We start from the raw sequence: 26132 nt of genomic DNA, 5'->3' as shown, positions 1-26132 counted from the left end.
TGCTACGAAAGGAGCCTGCAGCACCACCTAGTGGCCACAGGTGCTTGCTGCACCAGTCTTATACCATGTCTTGTAAAGTGCAACTGTAACAGCCCACCGCGCATGGAAGGTGTCACGAGTCCAAAGCTGAAGGGGTGACGGCTAGGGTGACCAACTGTTATGGGTGCAAATTCAGGACGGTGACTGTAAAAATTCAGGACAAAGGGTCAAAATTCAGGACACAAAATCAGGACAGTAGGTCAAAATTCAGGGCAAAACGTCAGGACAATTGGATAAGTTTTACAGACACATCAGAGGTTGCGCAATAGTATATAAGTAAGCCCAGCCATACCCAAACATATTCAACCATTTGGAAACCTATTCATCATGTATCCGTCCATCTATCATTTCACTCATCCATCCCTTCATTCATCCTTTCACTCATCCATCATCCACCCATCCACCCTTTCACCCTATCCATCTGTACACTCATCCATCCTCTTCTACCCATCCATCCATTCATTCACTCATCCATCCAGACATTTACCCTTTCACCCATCCAGCCATCCTTTCACTTACTATCCATCCACCCAGTCACTCATCCTTCCAACCATCGACCCTTTCAGTCATCCATCCATCCTCCCTTTCTCTCTCCATCGACCCTTTCACTTAGCAATCCTTCCTTCCATCCATCCACCCACCCATCTACTCATCCACTCATGAATCCATCCATTGACCCTATCACGCATCCATCCTTTCTCTCATCCTTTCACTCCTTCACTCATCTATTCATCCTTTTGTCCATCTACCCTCCCTTTCACTCACTCATCCATCCTTGCATCCACCCTTTCGCTCATCTGTCCATCCATTCACCCTTGCACTTATCAGTTCATCAATCATCTATCATTTCACTCATCCATCAACTCACTCACCATCCATGCTTTCACTCATCCAGCCATCATTTTACTGATCCATCCACCCTTCTACCCATCCAGCTACCCTTCCACCCATACATTCAGCTATTTACCTTTTCTCTCTTCCATCCTTCCACTCACTCATCAATCCAGCCATCCTCTCTCGTCTTTCAATTCAATCTTTCATTCATCCACTCTCCCTTTCACTAGTTCATCCAGCTATCCACCCATCCCTTCACTTACTCACTCGCCCACCTTTTCATATTAATTTTGAGCTGAGCCTTACTGAGAAGAGGCCCATCAAGAACTTCACCCTCGCTGCAGGAGCTTTTCCAGGAGTGAGACAGAAGCCACACAGGGCAGAGACAGGATCCACCACAGGAGGGGGACAGGAGCCATCACAGGCGGGGGGGGGGGGGGGGGGGGGGGGGAAGAGGGGACAGGAGCAATCACATGGGGGGGACAGGCGCCATCACTGGAGGGGGGGCAGGAGCGATCACAGGAGGGGGAACAGGATCCACCAGAGTGGGCGCAGGGGTGGGTATGCAGTATTCTAGTATCATCCTGTCTCTTCCAGGGTGGGGGTAGGGCTCCTCACCCCCTCCTGGACAAGACAACAAGAAGACAGACTCTCTTTCCAAAATGTTAGTTTTGCCACCCCCCCCCCCCCCATGATGTACAGCACTTAAAGGAGATACTCCAAGAGAACTGATTTAACTGATTGTCCTCCATACTTAGTTAATCAGTGTGGGTGCGATTTTGCCATTTCTTTACTTTATTACATTATAGGCTGCATGTTTGAAGAGCCGCTCTGTGAAGAGAACCAGTGCTGCCTCTGTGCAATCAGGGCCGGTTCTAAGATGTTTGGGGCCCTGGCAGAAAGGGAATGTGTGAGGCAGCGGCCTCTCTAAATTGCAGAGACGCATTCAGGGCTGTTTGCATCTGAATGGATGCCCCTTCTCCTGAACCTGCAGCCCCTCCCTCTGTCACCTTCGAGCACCTCCTAACAGCTCATCAAGGGCTGGAGGTGTGAGGATTGCCATCCCGCTGTGCCTCTCCAATGCTGCTGGGTATCTGAGCTTTGCAACAGCCTCGGAGTTAAGAAGGGAGGTGGGTGGAAGCTGTGCCCGGTTAAAATTATGGACAAATGGCGTCAGTTAAAGGATCCTTCACGGACAACGGACAGACGGCCGAAATTACGGACTGTCCGTGAAATTTACGGACGGTTGGTCACCCTAGTGACGGCACGGCACAAAGGAGCTTTTACTTTGACAAAGAGAATGACTGCACATCCCGAATGCTTTGAACCCCCAAAATGCACTTGAGGAGCACAGCATAAGGTGAGGACTGTCGTGGGTAGAGGAGAGACTGGGCATTTACCCATGGCAGCCCAGCAGAGACTAGTCGGTGGCGTTTCTTTAATGTTTTGAATGGGAGAAACTGGACACCCCTGCACAGAGAATGCCTCGATCTAGCCCTAACCTGCCCACGCCAAAAAGCTGGCATGAGAATGGGAAAATAAGCTGATGGAAACCTCGGATAGCGGCCAATAAGTAATCCCCACAAGAAGAGGAACAGGGTGCTCAAGGCACCAGCACAAGGGGCTCCTAAAGTGAAGAACAGAAGAACGCCGAAGACCGCACACGAGAAGCTGACCGTACGGGCCTGGGCCCAGGAGTGAGAACCTTGCGAGGAAGATCTCCCATGTTGGTACAGGGTGTGACCGATCCTGCCAAGCATGCCTGGAGGTAGAAGAGCGTGCCATGACGGTGTAGCCTTGAGGCACAAGGAGTGCATCCTAAAGTGAAGAGGAGACGTGTGAGAGGTTGAAGGACGGTGTGAGATGTCTACGGTTGGAAATACGTGCGAGAGGTCTACGGTTTGAGATACGTGTGAGAGGTCTACGAATGGAGAGGTGTGTGAGAGGTCTATGAATGGAGAGACGTGTAAGAGATCGACGAACGGAGAGACGTGTGAGAGGTTGACTAACGGAGAGACGTTTGAGAGGTTGACTAACGGAGAGACGTTTGAGAGGTTGACTAACGGAGAGACATGTGAGAGGTTGACTAACGGAGAGACGTGTGAGAGGTTGACTAACGAAGAGACGTGTGAGAGGTTGACTAACGGAGAGACGTGTGAGAGGTTGACTAACGGAGAGACGTGTGAGAGGTTGACTAACGGAGACGTGTGAGAGGTTGACTAAATGAGACGTGTGAGAGGTTGACTAATGGAGAGACGTGTGAGAGGTTGACTAATGGAGAGACGTGTGAGAGGTTGACTAATGGAGAGACGTGTGAGAGGTTGACTAATGGAGACTCGTGAGAGAGGTTGACTAGCGGAGAGACGTGTGAGAGGTTGGTGACCGGAGAGACCTGTGAGAGGTTGACTAAATGAGAGACGTGTGAGACGTTGACTAATGGAGAGACGTGTGAGAGGTTGACTAGCGGAGAGACGTGTGAGAGGTTGACTAGCGGAGAGACGTGTGAGTGGTCGACAACCGGAGAGACCTGTGAGCGGTCGACGACCGGAGAGACCTGTGAGCGGTCGACGACCGGAGAGACCTGTGAGCGGTCGACGACCGGAGAGACCTGTGAGCGGTCGACGACCGGAGAGACCTGTGAGCGGTCGACGACCGGAGAGACCTGTGAGCGGTCGACGACCGGAGAGACCTGTGAGCGGTCGACGACCGGAGAGACCTGTGAGCGGTCGACGACCGGAGAGACCTGTGAGCGGTCGACGACCGGAGAGACCTGTGAGCGGTCGACGACCGGAGAGACCTGTGAGCGGTCGATGACCGGAGAGACCTGTGAGCGGTCGACGACCGGAGAGACCTGTGAGCGGTCGACGACCGGAGAGACCTGTGAGCGGTCGACGACCGGAGAGACCGGTGAGCGGTCGACGACCGGAGAGACCGGTGAGCGGTCGACGACCGGAGAGACCTGTGAGCGGTCGACGACCGGAGAGACCGGTGAGCGGTCGACGACCGGAGAGATCGGTGAGCGGTCGACGACCGGAGAGACCTGTGAGCGGTCGACGACCGGAGAGACCTGTGAGCGGTCGACGACCGGAGAGACCGGTGAGCGGTCGACGACCGGAGAGACCGGTGAGCGGTCGACGACCGGAGAGACCTGTGAGCGGTCGACGACCGGAGAGACCTGTGAGCGGTCGACGACCGGAGAGACCTGTGAGCGGTCGACGACCGGAGAGACCTGTGAGCGGTCGACGACCGGAGAGACCTGTGAGCGGTCGACGACCGGAGAGACCTGTGAGCGGTCGACGACCGGAGAGACCTGTGAGCGGTCGACGACCGGAGAGACCTGTGAGCGGTCGACGACCGGAGAGACCTGTGAGCGGTCGACGACCGGAGAGACCTGTGAGCGGTCGACGGACGGAGAGACGTGTGTGAAGGCGACGGACGGAGAGACTCGTGAGCGGTGGTGAAAAGAAGGTCCCAACGAGAGGTCTGGTCAGAAGACCAGGAGAAGGCTCAGTCTGAGGAGTAGGACATGCCCAGGGAGACCCATGTGAAGTACACGTCACATAGAGAGGCCTGGTCAAAAGAAAGAAGAGGAAGTCAAGATGAAAGATGGCATCAGACCGCTTGGTGAAGAGGAAGAAAATGAAAGTGTAGAAGTGGCACAAGGCCACAAGTTTAAATCAAGAAGAAGAAAAGGAGAATGGTGTGTAGTAGACACCTGGCACACCACAAAATGTGTCATTGAAAACAAGTGCATCCCCAAGAACATATTAGGAGGCTTGGACTTCTAGAGTGGAGCACTGTACTTATGAAACACCCAGAGGTCAGTGAAGCATCTTTGGCGCCGTGAGAGGCTGGTCACCCAGAAATCTCTGGTTAGAACAAGTGAACCTGAAGCCTGCCGAAGAGAGCAAGCTGGACTATTTGTACCATCTGTTTATGGGGCTGTACGTGAGACTGGGTTGTGGTCCTGTTCGGACTTCCTAAGTGACCTCTGTCGTGGAGCCTAAAAAAGGATCCGAGCAATCCACACCAGCCCGTGGCAATCCAGGGGCAAGGGCCTCAGGGATTTCTACTGAGAGAGGAATCCTGACACCAGAGATGTATCTGCAGCAGCTCCCCAGCAGGTACCAGGAAGCACTTAGGTCTCGGTCGAAGTCTGGCTACCCCTAAGACTGCTCTGTCAATGCTGGTGCACCAGAGTCAGGAAGGTAGGCATACCCCGCCATGGAAACAACTACCCGTGAAGCGGAGCGAGTGACTTGAAGGTGGGACTCGTAGCTATTCCTCCATGGGCCTATAGTATGACTTTAAAGGGACATTGCACAGTCCACACAGTCCTGTGGAAGCCCAGTGAAGAGGACCTCAGAGGGAATCCTGGTGAGAGGGGGAATCCTGGGGAGAGAAGAAAGCCAGAAGGGGCTCCACCATCTGGCAGCTGGAAGCACAGTGGCATCCGAGGTAGAATCTTCGACAGTCGCTGGTACGGCATCTGTCTTTGGAGGATTGCTAGTCACAGAGCCAAGGCGCCTTTGAAGACGCTTCGGCAACAGACTTCACTATTGCTCCAAATGCACCCTCACAGCAAACAGTGTATATAGGCTTCCACACAGTGAGACCAGGTTGGACGGGACCCCCAGTGCCCAAGCAAACTGTGACAATCTGGACTGGTGAGCAAGAAACCCAGACTTCATTTACACTGTCATTCATGCCCTGAGTAGTCTGGTTGAAACGACAGAGGTGTGCCGTGATGCCTGGTGCTCCCAGCTGCATCTGTGCACTTATCCTGTCCTGCTAGCAACTTAATGGATTTTGTCATTTTGTTCCCTTCCACAGGTTGGGCTAAAGTTTGTATAAAGGTTGGGAGGGATGTAGTGGCCTGCTGGTCACGTTAGAGTTTCACAGTAATGTGTTTCCGCCAGCCACTCCTAAAGGACAGGCTTCCACACTCACTCCACACCCATCACAGGACATGTGACCCTGCCAATAAAGTGTCGGGCCAATTCTAGATAATACATTACTGTGTGTTTATTAGCTGTGTATGGGGGCCTAGGGCACAGATCATTACCGATAGAGACCTGGGAATGGCCATGCAAAAGACCCAGTCAGTGCTTCTTTTACGTGTTAAACTCGTTTTTCACAGAAAATCTAAGGAATCCCTTTTTAAAAAATATATAATTTTGAACCCCTTATTTCCGTCTACTTACTTTCAGTTCTCTCCACCGGGTCATTTTGGATGCAGAGTATCTGCTTCGTTGCGATGTGCGCCTGAGCTGCTGTGGCAGCGCTGATCACCTTCAGAGGGATTGCTGTCAGTGCCAGCACAACCAGAGTTACCACAAGCAAAGAAGGAGCGTCCCAACAGCTGGCCTCACGTAAATGAAGTGGTACAAAAGGGGGTGGTGATGGACGGAGCATCTGAACCAATCAAACACTCCCACCCAGTCAACAGATCTGGGTTTAATCCATCACCGTTCTTTAGCCCACTCTGCCACCCCAGTTCAGACATGGCCATATGCAAATCAGTCTGACCCTGTGCCTCATGGGATCGCTCCAGCCCGAACTGCCAAGCCATGCCTTCCCTGGACTGGAAACCAGCTTCTGAGGACCGGTTTCTTGCATTTCAGCAGTCTTCAGCCCGGCTTACTTGAATCCAGTGGCAAAGTGAGCAAGGGACTCACGTCTGAGCATACCCTGCCAACTTATGGCGAACAAAGTGGTACAAAAGGGAGTGGTGAGGGACAGAGCATCTGAACCAATCAAACACTCACACCCAGTCAACAGATCTAGGTTTAATCCATCACCGTTCTTTAGCCCACTTTGCCACTCACCACCCCCTTTTGTACCGGTTTGTTGGTCCCTGTTGTGTAGTGTCTTGAATATGTGTATGACCAGGTTGAACTGGCAGGGCTTATGAATGGGGAACCAGTGGAACTCTGTGGTGTGTGTTCGGCGCAGGAGGTCAAGGACTGGTCTGGCGGCAGCGTTTTGGATAGTTTGAAGTCTGTGAAAGAGATGGGTTGGGATACTGGCATAGTGTGCATTGCCATAGTCCAATCCACTTGTGATTAGGGCCTGCATGATGACACTTCTGAGAGCCACTTGAAGATTTTACGTAACATGCAGAGGATGTGGAAGCATGAAGAGGTAACAGCATTGACCTGGGTCTTCATGGTGAGGTTGGTGTCCAAGATGAGGTTTAGGTTCGTGACCTGTTCGGTTGGAGTGAGTCCAAGATCGAGGGGCCACCAGGTGGAGTCCCAAGGTGAACTTTTATTCCCGAAGATCAGTACTTCCGTTTTGTCAGTGTTGAGTTTGAGGCAGGTTTCTTTCATCAAATTCGCCATACTGTTCATGCAGTGTTTGAAGTTTTGTCTTGGTGGTGACAGTGTCATCTGAGAAAGGAAAAAATGAGCAGGGTGTCATCTGTATAGAAGATATTTGATTCCGGGGGATCTGATGTTTGTCAAAGTAGTCATGTATACGTTGAAGAGTATCATGTTGAGTGATGATCCCTGTGGGACTCCCTAAATGAGGTCCTTGGGTTCTGATGTGAAGAGCGATAAAGTTGTTGGTGGAGTTTGGGTAATTTAGTTGGACGTCATTGAGCCTTGTAACTTTCTTTCAGCAGCAGCTTAGGGTGGTTGGTGGCCCTGTTATGTGGATGTGGACGATGTAGTGGTCGGACCATGTGAGTGGAATGGTGTGGCTGACTTTAACTTCTTTCTGGAGAAAATGGGTTTCAGGGTGTGTGTGGCAATATGAGGAGGGCCTTCTACAAGCTGGATGAGACTGATGTTCTGCAGACTTTCATGCAAGTCTGTGGAGTTGCAGACTGTGGGGTCATTGAGATGAAAGTTGAGATCTCCTAAGAGAGTGAATTCTTTGATGCCTATGGCAAGGTTTTGGTGAAGTCGGTGAGTCAGTTGCTGATGTGAGTTCAAGATCTTTGGGGCCGGTAGTCAAGGGTGCCTTTGATAGTGGTTTTAACCCCTTCCAGGCTCATGACGAGCTGGGCTCGTCATGAAGCAGGGCGCTCACACGCTCATGCCGAGCCCAGCTCGTCATGATAAGGGGGATTTTCGATTTCTCAGCACAGCAGGGGAAAATGCCGAGCAGCCATGGGGTTAATATCCATCTGAAGCTCGAAGTGCGTGTGTTCCATAGAAGTGGCTTCTGGGTCAGTTTAAAAGGTATACTTGAAGGTGTCTCATGGGAATCCTCCTGGTTTATGGGGTCAGTCCTGGTGCAGGATTTTGTATCCAGTAGGGATGGCTGTGGCGATGTCCAGGGCCAATGTGGGGTTGAGCCAGGTTTCGGTGAGGAAGATTAGGCCTTGGAGCTGACGAGTTCCCAAATCTCTGTGGAGTGCTTGCCGAGTGAGCATGTGTTTAGAAGCATGCTTGCGAGTGAGTGTTGTTGTGTGGGGTGGGGTGGGGTGGGTTCATGGTGCTGTGTGGGTCTTTAGTTCTGACTTGGTGAAGCCGGGGTGGGAATATGTGTGTGTGTGTGTGTGTAGGTGTGTGTGTGTGTAGGTATAGGTCAAGTGACAATGTGATCAGGTGAAGGAGCCCACTGTGGACTGAGGTGTGGCTGGCCAGCAGTGTTCGTGGTGGTGTCCATGGTTGAGCATGTGGAGTTCATCAGCATTATGTCTGCGGGAGGCATTTGGACCATGGTTCCTAGCAATGGGCGTGGTCAAGTTATATATCCTAGTAGGAAATTAGGGGACACTGGGTGCAAGTATGGACTTGTTGAAATTTTTGTAGTCTGTTGTTTAGGCCTCATCGGTAGTCACTGTTTTGGTGGGGAGGAGAGACAAAGGGATCCTCTGAGCGTCTTACTTGTGCACAGTGGTATATGTGTCTCAGTCTTTAGGATGCATTTAATGGCGAATATCATTTCAAGTGAGGCAATTTTTCAAATAAGTGAGAGAAACCTAGTTGGAGGAGAAAAGAACAATGCGATTCTGAGAGCTCTTCGATTTAGCAGCAATGTCAGTGATAGTCCTGTAGTGTGTGTATACAGTTTATTGTGACTTATTTGAGCCGAGCCAACACTGTGCTGTTCTTGAGAATTATTGGTGCGAATCAGAAGGCCCGGATCCATCGGAACTTTGCTTTCTGTGCGTATGTTTGGTGTGCATTTTCAGCAGTCCTTTTGTATTGTAGAATTTCATCAAGGGTTTGTGTTGCGTTTTCATTGTAAGTTGGTAGTTTTGTCACTGGATAGTTGACATTCAAATGCTCCTACACATCCAAGTCGTTATCGTGACAGGTGGTTCTGGGTAGTGGTCTGGTTAATGGCTATAGAACGTTAGGAAGCACAATATTTTCTGAGATGCTCAAGGTATTCTGTGACAGTTTTGCATTTGGTAAATGCTTACTCTCTCCAGCCTGAGTAAGTCCCTACAGCATCTCCGCACAGGTTAGTCCTGGTTTCCTCTTAGCATCGCTGAACGGGTAAAATCATCTGTTATTTTATCATTGAATGATGATGCTGCTGTTTATTCTTTCTGCACAGGACTCTAATGCAGGCACACAGCTTGTTCATGATGTTTTTTCCATCCCCTCTTATTTTTTCTTATTAAACCTACTTATAGCACTCACTTATATTGATTTTCCAGTCCCGTTCTTTATATTTTTAACTCCTTTCAATAACCTATTCAACCAACTTCTAAGGTTTTGTGCATCTCCGAGTTCACCGTTTGCAACTGACTTGGTACTATTGGCATTTTAACAATTGCTGGCAACAATGATATTGCTCCTATACGTGTACTACGGGAGGGTCCCCCAATGCCTCAACTCGTATCAGTGTATTGGTCCCCTTAACACATGCCATCTCCTCTTGAGAATGTAGATATATTTTTGGTTCAGTTTATCTCTTGTTCATATGATTGAGGAGTACCTAACAGTTTAGTATTCTCATTTGTTTATTTACCTTGGGTCCACCCGGCTGCTAACGTCTAGTTTTGGGTTATGGTAATGTCCATGGGACGTTCTGGTCTTTTGACTTACACATTCCTCAACGTGTCATATTTATAAGGGTATTTTACCAGTGGCTCAGTTGTTGGGATGTGTTGCAGTGGATGCTTCCTCTTTTAATGACGTATGACTTACTGCTCAATTTCTTATTGTACACTCCCTTTATATATTCTGGTTTCTTGTTCTATGCTGTCTTCTATGATTGTCTCTGAAATATTCCAGGGCTATTTCAGTTCATTGTTTACCACACATGGTGCTGTGCTCAGTCATTCTCTGTCCTTTGAACTATTGGGTATGGATTTGGTCAACTAATAACTTGATTGCAGCTATTGTTTTTAAATTACAGTTTTCTGAATAATGGAGAAAAGCTGTAGTATTAGAAAACCTGCCGTACTACATTACTACACTGGGTTCAGTTAACCTGCTTTGCTTTCAGCTAGTCTAGCACTACAGTTGTACTAACTTGATGTATGCTGTAGGTCGTCTTCTCGGATTCTAATTCCTGTACCTGTGACCTTCATAATTGTGGTTGGAGCTGAAAGTCCTCAAGAGGTATTGTGCCGGCTGACGAGATTTATTGCAGGAGTTGCATGCCTCAAAAGTGTATCTCGCCAACAGCAGTACTGTCAGTGCATCTGTGTCTTAATAAAGCTTACAGAAATGGAGTGATTAATTTGCTACTTTTTAACCTTTACATATTTATTTACCTAAACTTGTAAATTATCCCATCAAATCCATTGTGAACGTCTGCGCTTTGCATCTTTGGGTATGTTTTTATGTTGAGTAATATAACTTTCACTTCAATTTCAGTACCTTCTCCAAATAAATTCCGGTCGCCTGCGGCTCCATCTCCTTTGACCCTTCGTCAGCCAGTAAAAGCATTCAGTAACCAGGGTCCTGGCAATGTTAGTGGTCAAGAAGCAGCACAAGTTGGTCACAGCAACCCACCACAAGGACCTCTTGCTGCTCCAACAACAGGCTTAACTAACCCTGCCAGCAGACCTCCATCAGCAGGATTAAGAAGTGGCTTACCCAGACCTAGTGCCCCTACTGGTGGAGGAATACCAGTGCCTCGCAGCAAGCTTGCACAGCCTGTACGCAGGTGAGTATCCATTTCATGAGAAAAAGAATTAAAATTACTAATTAAATCCTCCGTGATCCATACACAAATACATACTCTTCTCTTCACTGTTCAGTATATTTGAAATTTAAATTGGCTTCATTGTTAAAATATTGCTTAGCAGAATTGACGTCATATCAAAGTAAAGGCTCACTCTCTTTAGTATGTTTTTTTTAATTTATACGAACCATTTAAAAAACAAGCCTTTTAAAAATCTAAAACAAATTATCATGGCTTGTATTTGTTATGTTTAGTCCCAATGAATTACACTGTTGCACCTGTCACAGATCTCTATTGGTTTGGTAATCTGCTTGCATTTGGGACCCAAACTCCAAAGTTAAAGCAAAAGATTTCACTTCCAGTGCCTGGCTCTTTTAAAAAAGTTTTACGGTCAAGAAATGATTTCCTTCCACCTCTGCTTTCGCATCATTCCAAAGACCATCATACAACACCTCCCCTATGTCATTCCCCTCGCAATAGTTGTGGATAGCATTAGCTACGGCATTTCTAAGGGCTACATCTCTAAAGACCATCTTATTGAGATGCCAAGCCTCTGAAGGTGAGGCCTGGATAGTAGAATTCTGCATGTCAGTACTACATAGGAGTGGTCAAAAGGCACCCCAGTCTCAACAGAGGAATCCTGGGCGTTCTCGAAGGCCACTCTGTTTAGCAGAAAAAAATTATTCTCGAATGAGGCTTGTGGACCTGAGAGTAAAACCTGTAGTCTCTCTTTGAGTTGTACTGGACTTGCCAACTGTCAAGAATCCCGAAGCTCACCATTCCACTCTCTAAAGGCTGATGTGAAGCAGTTGAAATTGCTGCCAATCAGCAAATGGCAACCATGAATTCAGCAGTCTTTGGTTAATATGGGAATACACTGGTTCTTATCGTAGCCGAGCAAAGTGTTAAAAGTCTTGGCCATGTACATTTCCTTGTATGCCTACCAATTTCCCGAGTAAATTCCTAGACACTTGGACAGATATGATTGGGAGCCCCCGCTGTAGGAGAGTAGGGTCTGCAATCCTATGATCACCCAGATTTTTTGCTTTTGTTTCACTGGTTTACGACTTTCTCTGGCTGTGGGCCTGCTAATCAGACCCACAGCCTGGCTGTTCTCTTTCTAAATTACGATATGTACCCTAGGTGCATTTACCAATTGGTACTGGGCCACCTTATCAGACCCCGTAGCGCAGGGCATAGGTGTACCCAGGGCCGCCAGGGGCTGAAGCATGTATTATGCCACCCCTGGCTGGCCTCCTAAATTTGACACAACTGGCTGCACGACAGCTGGGGCGAAGACGTGTAACCACCCTTCGCTTTAGGTATAGTAACTCTATATCTAACCATACAATGGACACCCGAGTTCCTATCAGTCACTCCTATGGCAGGCCTTAACAATCCTGAAGGCAGAGTGCGTGGGCTCGCGTGAGCTAGGTTCAGGCCCGAGCCGAGCCCGGTTGCAGCTTGCGGAATCAAGACCCAATAGCTGTTCCATGATAACGCGTACCATATCGGTAACTCCGGTGTCGCGTTATCAAGGCATGTCGAGTAAGGTGTCATACGAATCGGGGTGCTGCCCTCTCACCAATTCTGGCGATGAGGTTAGCATCCCACCCTTCTAGAGGGACACGACATGTACGTAACTGTGAACCCCGGTTAAAGTTAACTGAAGCCTCAGCTCCACAAAATGGATGCTGCCACCACAGACACAAGTCTGACCTCCTGCTGCTGGGAGTCCTTCCAGCGAGGAGCACTTGGACAAAGGGTTTCCTGTCGAGGGCGCTGTTCGCACCGTCCCAGACAGGGTTTGTGTATTCTGGGTAGGTAGGGCTTTGGCGAGAAGGTGACTGCGGAGTGGCACCCCGGTGCTCACTACGCATCTGCCGGTTAGAACCAGTTCCAGGGGCGACAGCCCTGGCCTGGGGAAAGTCCGGCAGGGGAGAGGGGCGTAACTACCCCCCTTCCTGGTCCCACCCTTAGGGCAGGACCTAGTCATGTACCCACCCCTTTCTTTAGGATAAAGACCGGAGCGGGGACCCTTCCAAATTAGATCATCTTTGAATCAAGAACTACTTTCTACGAAAGGACACTCAAGACTCTTCTCAAGATTTCTCCCTTGTGGCTAAGGAGTAGTCACCCTGCATCAGCGGGCACCATCTAAGAACTCTGCGGTTTGCTGCAAGTCCTTCCTCAAGGATCCGACGGCCCAGCTCGACGAGAACCGGCTTCCCTGGCACCTCTGACCTCTACCCACGTCATCAGCTCAGCTGTGATCTGTGGGTGCGACGAGACCTCGAGGGACCGGCCATCATCAGAACCTGCACGCTCTTAAAAACCAGCACGACCATCGAGGTAACTCTCTGGTGAGTGCTCTGGGGTCCGAGAAGCCCCGACCCTGAGCCGCTCTAGCACCGAAGTGCAGTCTCCCAGCATCTCCACGATCTGCGTGGGGCCCTTCTGCTCGCTGCTCAGCACGTTGTCTGGTCACTCGCCGCTGGCTTGTGCCCTTCTGTGACGACATCCGAGAATCATCACTGCTGGTCTGGTTGCTCCAGACTGGCCCTTGCTTCCATCCTTGCGAGAAGCACCCCGGACCCTCCTGGTCCACTCAAGACGCCATCTTAGGCCCACCACGTGGCCCTGAGATCTGCCAAGGCTTGTTGCCCCATCCTGGGCCCAGCGACGCCGACAGCATCATCCTTCGTGGGACAGCTCGCACCTCCACCGTGGTCGCCGACAACGCCTCCTGGTCCGTGAGACTGCAGAGCCTAGCGTCGCCCACTCACCTAGTCGAGGTGACGGCCAACCGGTGCCTCCCTGGTACCCTCTGACTACTGGCTAGTAGTACGAACTTGGTCCCCTCTGCTTTCAGGTTTCATCAATCTCCGATCCAGGCTTGGATCTCTACGAACTATTCAGCACTGGTCGCCGGCCAGCAACTCCTTTCTTCCGGCTCCTGGCTCGTCAGCGAAGACCCCGACGCCTGTAAGACTTGTGCAGCCGCAGCCCTCGTGGCTAGGTAACTCGGCATTTCGGTGCCTGCATAGCCTCCTTACTCTAGGGTCCCGAGTCCCTCGCTTCCGACTTGCCTTATCGGGTCCGCCCGAGACCTTAACCTTTCCGTGTCCCCGGACACTTGTTTTAATTGTGCACTTGAAGTATTTGCTAAAGAGATTTGGTTTGTGCTTAGTACCCTGTCCTCATAAAGAGTACAGGGCTGTTGTGATTCTTAATAAATATCCTGTTTATTTTCATAACACTTGTGTGGTGTCCTTTCACTGGGTGTTCAAGGGGTACATGTGTGGTAAACAGCTGGCTTAACACGCCCTCTCGAGTCTTTAGCCTTAGACTGCTCGTATCCACGCTACTAGGATAGCTGGTCTATAGGTTGACTTACAACCAAACACCATAAGGGTCGTTGGAACGATACATAGCGGTCGCTAGAATAGCGAACGTTGCATATCGGGCCAACTTCTCACACCCGCTCTCCCAACCATATAGCTGTGCCCCTCTCTTTCGTGGGAGCATGGAAGTAAATGTGATGGGTACCAAAAGGAGCACAGCCTTGGCTAATTCTTTTTCAAGTTATAAGTCTCTTAGAGAAGTATGCTGTTTATTTCCTTCGTCTGGGCCCACCTTAAGACAGCTAGTCTCTTAATAGGTGTGTTCAAACCCTGTGCATTTAAAATAGCTCAAATCAAATCATATGGGTCCCCAAAAACAAACAGATATCCAAGCCAATAGAGTTTTGTGGCAGATCATTCAAAAGAGAAACCAATCTCGAAACATTTTGTCACACAGACTCGCTGTTCGGGCTGCCCACCATTCAAAACATTTACTGCCCCAAAACACCCCAGGCTTTGCACAAATGCAAGAGCAAATATATTTAGAAAAATACAGCCCACCAAAATAACCTCGACCACACGAAGTAAGTTTACAAAACGGGCAGCATCTTTAAACTCCACAAAAAACATGCCTCATGCCGGACCCCGCAGAAGTGGGTAGCAAAAAAAAACATTCATATGAAAAAGGAGATATACAAACTGGAAGGCAGAGAAGAAAAAAAATGCAGCTGTAACCATTTATGAAGGTATGTAATAAACCTCATCAGCTGATACGTGGTTTAGTGTCCTCAATGTTAAGAAGCTTGCAGGCATCTCCATGTGAGCGCATCACCTGTTATTTTTCTCCCACAGACAAAATGTGGCAGACTGAAACCTCAATGATCCAGGCTCACTTTTTTCATTGAGTTAATGTTTTATTGCCTCCTCGCATATGTTGCTGGTAAGACCTCTTGAAATAGCACAATCTTGTCTCCCTGGAATCGGATCTCCTCCTCCCTTGCATCCACCATGATGAGCTCCTTAAGCTTGAGAAATACAACCTTACATCAGAAGTGAGCGTTGGTCGTACCTAAAACATAGAAAAAACTATGTCCATCTTATGCAGTTCAGTGTCATAATTCTCATCTTCTGTTAATTCTTATTGAAACAGTGCCTTAACATGAGACTCCAGTTCAGCCCCAATGACCTCGAGATAAAGTCAGTAATTTCGGATCTTGTTATTGCATGATGTATTTTCATTCTTTGATCTTTCCATTCACGCTAACGTGCTGGGTCGCTGTTGCAGCCACCCCTTCAGACAGTTATTCCTATTCATGAGCTTGTTCTATAGCAAATCTCAATTTGTTCCTGTCTAGATTTGGCTCTCTACCAAGTAATTTTCGTATCTAGAATGCACTTAAGTAGTGCTTCATCAATGCCCGTTTCATCTCCAAGTCCCACAAATTAATATTCAGGAAGATGACAAAAGGCCTCCTCTAACATCCAAAACTTCACCTCTGCCTGCTCCCTGAACTCATTCTGTAAAAACCTACTCCAAAGACCTGTAGCTCAGCATGTGGAAAACCCGTTGCTAAGGACCCCAGCCATGAAAAGCTCCCACTATGATACCTTTATGGAAATCCACTGCCTCGCTTTCAGGAAAAAAAATCCATATTCTGTAGTAGGGGATCTCTGTGTATAGTCATAATCTAGTGAATAGTCCTGCCCATGTGCGTGGACCCCAGAGCAATCAAAAATAATCTCTTAAGCTGTCTTCATTGCAGTCCTGCATAGACACTTAAGAGAAGATTAAAGACAATAATGCAGCCTGTACCTACAAGGCTACACTGTTCAGTACTTCAACTAGAAATGCCTAGGATATTAAACCAATAACGCATTTAATACAGTCTGTCAAGTTTCCCCCCTAGAGAAACTTTTTTCCACCTACCAAGTCCTTGAAACGATAGAGAGGAAGGAATGGACAGGCAAGCCTCCATAGGCTGCCATTATGTGTCTGGAAAAGGGATACCGTGCCTTTAAGGAACTCTCTAGAGACCCTCGGTATCCCAGCATGCACAGCCCACTCCTTTTACTTTCAGTTCTTTTTTCCGGCTCCTGCTAGAAGGGCCCTGGAGCATTGAGCTCTCCCTTTTTGGGTGTTTTTTGTAAATTTTGGCACTTTAAAAGTGTTAGAGTATGTTCACGTATTTGTGCGTCTTCACTTTGCTGGAGTTTTCTGGTGCTTTTGGTCGACTTTTTATCAAATATGCCTCCCTTATTTGATAAATGTCCTGAGTGTGCCAGAAAGAAGGCAAAATCAGATCTACACAGGGTGTGTATCCTGTGTCTACCTTCTTCTCACGTCCCTGAGACTTGTTGGATCTGCCAGCAGTTCTCCAGGAGGACCCTGATGGATAGACAGAAGTTCAGGCTCCAAGGACTGGAGCACAGAAAGCAGCAAAGTCAAGGTGGGTCTGGGCATGATGGGGCCTCTTCCTCTGCCCGTGCTTCGGCCTCTGGGGGGCTCCCAAGTAAGGAGAAGGCCAGAAAACGCCACTGGTCTCCGTCGGCGTCGATAGCCTCGACGTCGGCGTCGAGAGGAATGACCACGGTCTGCTCCCAGTCTCCCCAGGGCTCTGGGAGAAGCGACTTCTAGGGGATTGACGTCGGGGCCTCCGACGAGGTCGATGTTGAGGACTGCTTTGTCGTCGAGCTATCATCGACGTCGAGAGGGTTTAAGAAGGCACCGGCGCTCGCCGTCGAGGCGACACCGCCGTTCGACGTCGAGAAGACGATCATCGACGTCGAGACAACGTTCATCGACGTTGAGAAGACAATCATCGACGTCGAGAAGACGCTCAGCGTCGAGGAGGAAAGCATAGTCGTCCAGGAGGCATTCCAAAGCCAGGACTGAGTACTCGGTGTCCACGGTCGCAGCGGCGCCGTCGCTCGTCTACCAGGGGTACGGCCTCGAGGTCTCCCCCTTTAGGTCGGGCGAAGAAAAGGAGAGTGCAAGAGGCTCTGGGCTCGGAGCACTCGCAGGTCTATTCGCCCTCCAAGCCGAGGTCACCTACACCTCCTCCATTACCCAAGGACCCTACTCTGCGTAATCCAACGCCTCCTCCGCCTCCGCCTCCTCATCATCATCCTCCGCCTCCTCCACCACCACCTCCACTGAGGTCTGTCTTGTTGCCACATCTCCCGACGCCGCCTACGGGGCCACCACAACCTAGGCTCCCGTTTCGTCCTCCACAGCTCCCTCCTCTACGGCCAGTGGACCGTCCGAGGCCGCGGTGGTCGAGATCTCGCTCTGGACAGAGGGATAGATCTAGGAGTCGCCGTCGCTCTTCTACGAGATCCAGACGGCGCCACAGGAGGGACCGGTCAAGGTCCCGCCACATGGAGTAATCCAGTACCAGGGACTATTCACCTACTCTGTCGGACTCCCCTCGGACGAGGGTGTCTCCAGTAGACAACATAGTCTCCTTCCAGGACGTGTTGCTGCGACGGGCGACTAAGCTAGGCATCACGCTCCCTGTGCCCGCACCATCGACTTCTGTAATTTTCGAAACTCTGCACAAGAAGCAGTTATCTCGCCCTTTGCTGCCCTTGGTGCCAGGGCTGGTGGAACCTGCCATGGAGCTATTCCTCACCCCTGCGGCTACGAGATCGGCGCCTTCCAGGCTGCAGAAGAAATGTAGGGCTCCTGACTCGGACCCAGCGTTTGTTCGTTTGGATCCCGCGCCGGACTCTGTAATCGTGACGGCAGCAAGGAAACAGCACGCCACCACCCCGTCATCGACAGTGCCTTCTGATAAGGAGAGCCACTGGATGGATTCGGCAGGCAGGAAGGTTTGCGCGATGCCTCCACATCAATGAAGGCCGCGAGTGCCTCAGCACTGTTGGGACGCTACGATCGGGCTCTGTGGGAGTCCCTCCAACAGTTCTCAGAACACCTTCCCTGGGAGAAAAGGGAAGATTTCCAAGAGATCCTTGCTGAAGGACTGCTGGTCTCCAACCAGGTGATAAGCTCGGCTGCGGATTACTCCCTCTTGGCAGCCCATGGGTACTGCCATGGGGTCAACCTTAGGCGCCACGCCTGGTTACGTCTTATATCCTTGAAGCCCGAGGCGCAGCAGAGAGTTGCCAACCTACCCTTCTCGGACGAGACCCTCTTCGGCAAACATGCGGACGACGAGATGGCCTGCATGAAGGCGGAGACCCAGAAGGCTGTCGGGTTGGAAAAGACCTTCCGCCCGTTCCAGAGCAAGGCAGAGGGCAAGGTTGACAGGCTGGACAGCCACAGCAGCAGCAGCACTTCCAGCGGAGATCGTTACAAAAGCGCCCGAGGGGCTGAGGTGGTCAGCAGTCTTCCTCCGCGACCAAAGGCCCGGCTGGGTCTAGGGCCCTGAGGTGTTACTTCCCCTTCATCCGTTACCCGCTCTGGTGGGGGGAAGCATCCATCATTACCTGGCAGAGTGGAGAAACATTACTCAGGACAAGTGGGTGCTGAATATTGTTTGCAATGGATACAGTCTTCGTTTTCTCTGCCCACCTCCAGCGGTTCCACCGGTTGGCTCGCAGTTCCAACTGCGCGAGCTCCAGGCGGAGGCCGATACCCTGTTAAGAAAAAGGGCGATAGAAAACGTCCCTCTGTCTCAGAGGGGAAAGGGTCTTTACTCACGCTTCTTTCTAGTACAGAAGGACAAGAACGAGTTCAGACCCATTCTGGATTTGCGACAAGCAAACAAGTGGATTTGCAGGGAAAAGTTTTGCATGATGTCTTTGCACAAGATTTATCCTCGGCTGCAAAGAGGAGTCTGGCTGTGCGCGATAGATCTGCAAGATGCGTACTTCCATGTGCCCATTGCACGGAAACATCGGAAGTTCCTGCGCTTCCTCGTCGGCACCAATCAATATCGGTACACCATACTACCGTTTGGACTGAAGTCTGCACCCAAGACTTTTTCAAAATGCATGGCTGTGGTGGCAGCGCACCTGAGCAAGAAAAAGGTGTTTGTCTACCCGAACCTGGACGATTGGTTGATCAATGCCTCCACCTTCCAGGAAGAGCAATTGCACTTCAACAGGACGGCCGTCCTGCTGAACCAACTGGGGTTGCACATAAATCTGTCCAAGTCTGTCCCGATTCCTGTACAGTGCCTGCAGTACTTGGGAGCATCCATCAATACGCTGTCGGCAAGCGTGTTGTCTCCTTCGGAGGAGAGACGCTTATCCATCCTTCGGAAGGCTCAGGCTCTCATAGCTGCTCCATCTACAACAGTGAGGACGGTGTCTTCTCTACTGGGATCGATGGCCTCTTGTATCTTCCTCACTCCGCACGCGCTCCTACACATGAGGCTGCTACAGGAATGTTTGGAGGTCCAGTGGGACCAGAGGAAAGGGTGTTGGGAGGATTGGATCCAGTTGTCTCTTCACGCACAATAGTCCCTAAGATGGTGGTGCTTGGCAGAGAATATCCTCAGAGGGGTTCCTTTCCACAAGGACATCCTGACTATCGTGACGGGTGCGTCTCTCCTGGGCTGGGGAGAGCATTCAGACCATCTACAGATCCAGGCAACGTGGTCTCCGGCAGAGTCCATGTATCACATCAATTTCCTGGAACTCAGAGCTGTTAACTTGGCACTGAAAGCCTTTCATCCGTCCTTCCAGGCCAAATCCTTGCTTGTGCAGCCGGACAATACGACCACGATGTATTACCTCAACAAGCAGGGGGGTTCGAGATCGCGCGCACTGTCACAGGAAGCGCAGGCGATCTGGCACTGGCTGTTAGCCAGAGGACTGACTATAACGGCGACTCATCAGCCAGGTGTGCAGAATGTCCAGGCGGACGCCCTCAGCAGGTTGCTTCACAAAAACCACGAGTGGGTCATAAACGACAAGGTGCTCGACGACATCTTCGCCATGTGGGGCACTCCAGAAGTGGATCTGTTCGCCACCGCCGAAAACTGCAAATGACGCGACTTCGCCTCGAGTTATTACCAGCTGGGGACTCTGGGGAACGCGCTATGGATCAGCTGGTCAAACAGCTTTCTGTACGCTTTTCCACCAATTGCCCTGATTCCAGCGGTGCTCATCAAGCTGGCCCGGTCCCGGGCGCGGATTATCCTCATTGCTCCGGAATAGCGCAGGCAGTGGTGGTTCACGGACCTGCTTCACCAGTCTATCCTGCCTCATCAACGGCTGCCGTGTCGGCCGGACCTTATCACAAAGTTCGAGGGACAGATGGTGCACCCCAACCTCTCATTGTTGAGTTTGGCAGCATGGCTCCTGAGGTAGTGCAATATGGCCACTTGAATCTTCCTGAGGATTGCATGGACATATTGAAGGAGGCTAAGAGGTTGTCTACTAGGACCTCTTATACTTACAAGTGGAAGAAATTCTGCATCTTGTGCATGTCGAAGAACTATGATCCGACCAACTGCAAGGAGGATGTTATCCTTCCATACCTTCTGCATCTAGCTCAGTCTGGCCTTAATTTCCATTCCATTAAGCTTCACCTGGCTGCATTGACTGCTTACAGGAAATGCCCTTCGCAGACATCCTTCTTCCAGATTCCTGTGATTAAGGATTTTTTGGAAGGGTTGAAGAAGGTGTTCCCTCCTGTTCGGCTTCCTTCGCCTTCGTGGGAACTGAATGTGGTGCTGTCCAGGCTGATGAAGGAACCTTTCAAGCCTATTCATAAGGCTTCACTGCAGCACCTGTCTTGGAAGGCGGCGTTCCTCGTGGCCATTACATCGGCCCGCAGGGTGAGTGAAATTCAGGCATTGTGTTGCCAGGAACCTTGTACTGTATTTCATGCTGTTAAGGTTGTTATGCGTACTCACCCCAAGTTCCTTCCCAGGGTGATTTCTGATTTTCTTGTTAATCAGACTATAACTTTAACAACATTTTTCCAGAATCCTTCCACTTCAGCGGAACGGTCTCTTCATTCCCTGGATGTCTGAAGGGTGTTGAAATTCTATCTGGATAAGACCAAGGGTATTCGTAGGTCCGACCAATTGTTTGTCAACTATGGGTCGGTCAGGACTGGTCTGGCTACTTCGAAACAGTCCATCTTAGGTGGATTGTGTTGTGTATCCAGCTCTGTTATCAGAAAGCGAATAAGACCCTAGGAGGGGTAAGCCTACGGCTCATTCTACCAGGGGCAAAGCAGCTACAACAGCTTTGCTTCTAAATGTTCCCATTGCAGAGATCTGCAGGGCGGCCACTTGGAAGTCGGTCCACACCTTTGCTAAGCATTACTGTCTGGATTCTGATGCCAGAGCAGATGCTCAGGTTGGGCAGGCTTTGTTGCGGAATCTGTTCGCACAATAGTGGTGTTGTCTATTTTTCTCCACCGCCTGGTTGTTTTTTGGATGGGCTTGGCATTCTATTCACTAGATTAGGACTATACACAGAGATCCCCTACTACAGAAGGAGTAGTTTCTTACCTTTAACTCCTGTTCTGTAGTAGGTATCTCTGTTATAGTCCTAAGCGCCCGCCCTCCTCCCCGGTGGAGAAAATGGTAATGTGATGTATGCTACAGGCCTTGCTTTATGCACCTTCAAAAAGAACGGAAAGTAAAAGCAGTGAGCTGTGCATGCGGGGATACCGAGGGTCTCTAGAGAATTCCTTAAAGGCATGTATCCCTTTTCCAGACACGTAATGGCAGCCTATGGAGGCTTGTCTGTTCATTCCTTCCTCTCTATCATTTCAAGGACTTGGTGAGGGGAGGAAAGTTTCTCTAGGGGGGAAACTTGACAGACTGTGTTAAATGTGTTATTGGTGTAATATCCTTGGCATTTCTAGTTGAAGTACTGGACAGTGTAGCCTTGTAGGTCCAGGCTGCATTATTGTTTTTTATTTTCTCTTAAGTGTCTATGCAGGACTGCAATGAAGACAGTTTAAGAGATTATTTTTGATTGCTCAGGGGTCCACGCACATGGGCGGGACTATTCACTAGATTATGACTATAACCGAGATACCCCTACTACAGAACTGGAGTTACAGGTAAGAAACTACTCCTTCTTTGAAGTCCTCTGACGCCATCGCTCTTAACCAGGAAGTACACCAAAGTAACTCCGTTTTAAGAGCTGCTCTGTGGACCTGGGTCATATTTTCATACATGGGTAACATCTCCCAGGCCCCTCTCATCAGGCCTGTAGTCAGACCAAATCTGCTGTTTCGGAGGAATTTAGCAGAATTCGCCACAAGGCTTTAAATATCTGCACTTTACTCTCTCTCCAGAATGGATTGTAAAATTTGCCTTGTGTATGCACTTTTCTATAACGGTTGAGCCTCAGGCATACTAAAAATGTGCTCTCAACAACATTCAACGAAAGGCCTCTTCAGGCCAAACCGTAGAGTATACCTCTTCGGTCTTATAGCAGATGACCATTCTTCTCACATCATATGTTGGATATCCATGCGTTGACAGATTCTACACTCATCGGGATCATCCTATTGTAAATCTACAGACTTACTTACAAATCAAAGACTTTAGAAAGCAAATTAAATTACTCCACCCTATGTGGTTAGAATACTAATGTTTTCCTATATAAAATGAAGAGTTCCACTTCAGTTGTCTCGAAATGAAAACAGTAGTCGTTATCAGTGACGGCTGAAACTTTGATATTTTGTGACACTAAGGCGTTAATATGGTTTATTCTTTCCACTTGGCACCAAAGAGTCTTTGAAGAACTACACACAGCCCATTCTTGTACGCCTGGGTTTTTCCAAACATTGTTAACTGTTATGGAAACTCTGACAAGAACATTGTTAGAGGTACATTTTGACAGTATTCAGGTGAAGAGGTGCATTTTAAAGGATAATGCAGCTAGGAAAACCTATGCAGACCAGAGCCATTTCAAGTTCAAAATTAATATCGGAGTCAGTATAGCCCAGGCGCATTTCTTATACACGACGAATCAGATCAAGTATAAGGAATCATTAAATAGGAGTTGTCTGAAAATAGATCTAAAATGGAAAATTTGAATTACCATGCCTACTTTTGGCTGCTTTAACTGGTTCAGTATGAGTTGTGGTGATGCATATAATTTAATGTCTTTATTTTTTTCCAGATCATTGGTGGCTCCTAGATCATATGGTAACATGAAAGACGAGAGCTGGAAAGATGGCTGTTATTGAACTGTACACTGGCAAATCGGAGTTTCAGCGCTTGATGGACGAATCCCTACCTTGCCAAGCTATTGACATTTTAAATCTGACTTTTGGGGTGCACTCCCAAAGCACTCTGTCGTTAAATAGCACAATTGGGCAGAGATTATAAAGCAGCACTTTATTGACATTTAACATCAACATTTTATACTTATACAATCACTTTTCATGGATACACTATCATTATTTTGCTTAGTAGAATTTCAGTCAAGTTGAAAATTTGATGGCAAAAGGCCAGTGTTTGGATGTAATCAGAACTAGTGAATGCCAAAGAGAATTGCCATTTTGAAATACATAAGTGAAATGGTAATCCCAGATTGCCTGAAATTCCCTCATTCAATCCGTTTGTGTTTTGCAATCTTATCAGTGAAACTAATACCAAATGCATACAAGTATCCAATTACAAACTGGTACTGTGCAAGTGAAACACTGCCTTATAGTCATGGTTGTAAAAGTGGTAAGTAGTCTCTTCTTATATGCTTTGGAGTTTTGTTGAAGAGAACGATCTTCACTTTTTCCTTTTTTCCCTTTTTGCAGGATATAGGTGTAAATCAGAGGCAGATGCATTTGATTGTCTACTCTGCATTCATCCTTATGTTGCACGTACATATCAACGGAAAGTGTATTTTTATTAATCGCAAAAGGGCTTTGCTTTGGTTAATGATCTTTCGAAATAGTTTTCTCCTGGTTCTAGCGTTACAGCTTGTTGCTGCCTAGTGTTTGACTCTCAGGATCCGGTCGGGATTCCTTTTCTTTAACCAAGAGCATCAATCAAGGTACCAGGCTATAATACTTTTTACTTCTGTGGCTTTGAAGAATAATGCAAAACCTATACACTATATTACAAGCGCTGCTCTCTCACGCCAGTTGCAGCTCTGAATTAATTAATCATGTGCCCTGCTTTTAGCAGAAGATGCGTTTGTGTGACAGATTTTCAAATCTTTCTTTTATAGCAAAGTTAATTTATATTTTTATTTTTAACTTTAAAGCTTTTGGAACTGTTTGATCTGGCTGCCTCAACTTCTACCTTATATGCAAAGACATTTTAAGACCTGTAAGGCCAATGCTCAGATAGCAGATTATAAGTCTTCTCCCTGATGGTTAAAATATTTAAAATTGTTTGCCAAAAGTATTTATACAAGTATACTGCTCCAGAAATTGGAAAAAAAAACATTTGCTATTGTAAGTTCCATACAGTTGTTACTTAAAATTGAATATAAATCAGGAGCCCCATTGGATTTGATGGCGATTGACTCAGATGAAGAGATCAGTTCTACAAACTTAGTACCATCAGTCTTCTACAACTGAGCAGTATGTCTGTGAATGTCTCTCAAAGTTTCCACTATCCCTCTTAATTTATTATCCTGTTGTAGGATTCCCATCACAAGATGGAAAGGGCCAATTCCTGTATATGTCAAAGTTGTTGGGTTTGGTAATGGAAAGGTGTAATGATGTAAGTCTTGTAATATTATTTTAAGTATGGTAGCGTGGAATCTATGTATTTTAGTATTTAAGGTGATGCACCTTTTCATCTAAATTGAGTTTTATATAGTACATGTTTTCAACAAATGTTAATTACTTTGCCTCATAATGTGCCTTTGAAAGATTTGATGGATCAGGTTGTTGTATTATATAACATTCTAAGAGCATGAGATATTTCTGTATATTCCGTCATGTCTTTTGTGACTATGACACATTTTAAAGGTTTAAAAGTATTTGCTTGTTCCTACACACGGAGTATAGCAGGCTGGCACACAAGAAGTACTATACATTTTTATTGGCAAAATAAGCTGCAGGGTAACATTTGGATACCTCTGCTTGTCCCGTCTGTTCAGAGAGTGATCAGTCACGTGTATAACTTAAGCAAAATTTAGATAACCGTGTATGAAAAAAGAACATAGAAATTGGACTGCGACGTCTTGCACTTTTTTAAAAGTTTACTCCTACAGGGTAGATTATTTATTTTTTACTTCAGGGATGTGTTCCTGGTATGTTTTTGTAAAGATTCCAAAACAAATGGTACTCCATCAAACTATGAATAGAAGCTTTATTCCCTCAGCAAAATCCAGAGGATGTGGGTTTCTTTTGGTTTGTATACCCCAGACTTGTGTGTATCAACAATTTTTTTTATCCAATGTAAAACATCTTCCCTCAAATTCCCTTCACTTATTGCCTTCATAAGAAGGACAGTCATGGCAACTGTTGATCAAGAGCAGATAGGGCTATAACAATATAAAATTGTTTGAATTTAAGACCAGTGAACTTTTCCTTTGTCACCATCTCTTGATAGAAATGCCCATATGTACATTTTTTATGTTTTCCACAAACAGAGCTTAAACCTTAGTGTCTCCTCCAATGTCATTTCATACATATTGTTTAGTATTTGGATATTGGTGCTTTTTTCTCGATGTTGTTGAAACTTTGAACTTATGGCAGAGATTATGCTTTAGTATTTGACAAACAAAAATACCTTAATGTTACTCTGTCCTGCTCACTAAAATGGCAATCTCATAGGAACTTGCACAACACAGAGGTCCATCTGGTAATTGCAACACTCATTACAGTTAAATACAGCAAATGGCAGTGACAGTTACTTGTACATCTGCCACTCACCCACCCATTTACCTCTTGAAGTCTTGTGTCATTTGCTGCTG

The 26132-nt window shown here is 48.0% G+C and overlaps 1 protein-coding gene across 1 annotated transcript in view; it reads left to right on the top strand.

Moving 5' to 3' along the window:
* SLAIN2 (SLAIN family member 2) overlaps positions 1–25727 on the top strand; it is a 443253-nt gene extending 417526 nt beyond the window's left edge. The window contains exons 7-8 of the mRNA XM_086962676.1: positions 10665–10956; positions 23382–25727. Of these exons, the coding sequence (XP_086818802.1) occupies positions 10665–10956; positions 23382–23448 (359 nt within the window). The 3' untranslated portion in view covers positions 23449–25727. The remainder of the gene's footprint in view (positions 1–10664; positions 10957–23381) is intronic.
* Positions 25728–26132: the final 405 nt, after the last annotated feature.

Source organism: Lissotriton vulgaris, chromosome 3_1 (genome assembly GCF_964263255.1).
Source record: "Lissotriton vulgaris chromosome 3_1, aLisVul1.2, whole genome shotgun sequence".
NCBI lineage: Eukaryota > Metazoa > Chordata > Amphibia > Caudata > Salamandridae > Lissotriton > Lissotriton vulgaris.
This window is presented reverse-complemented; position numbering and strand designations above follow the sequence as displayed.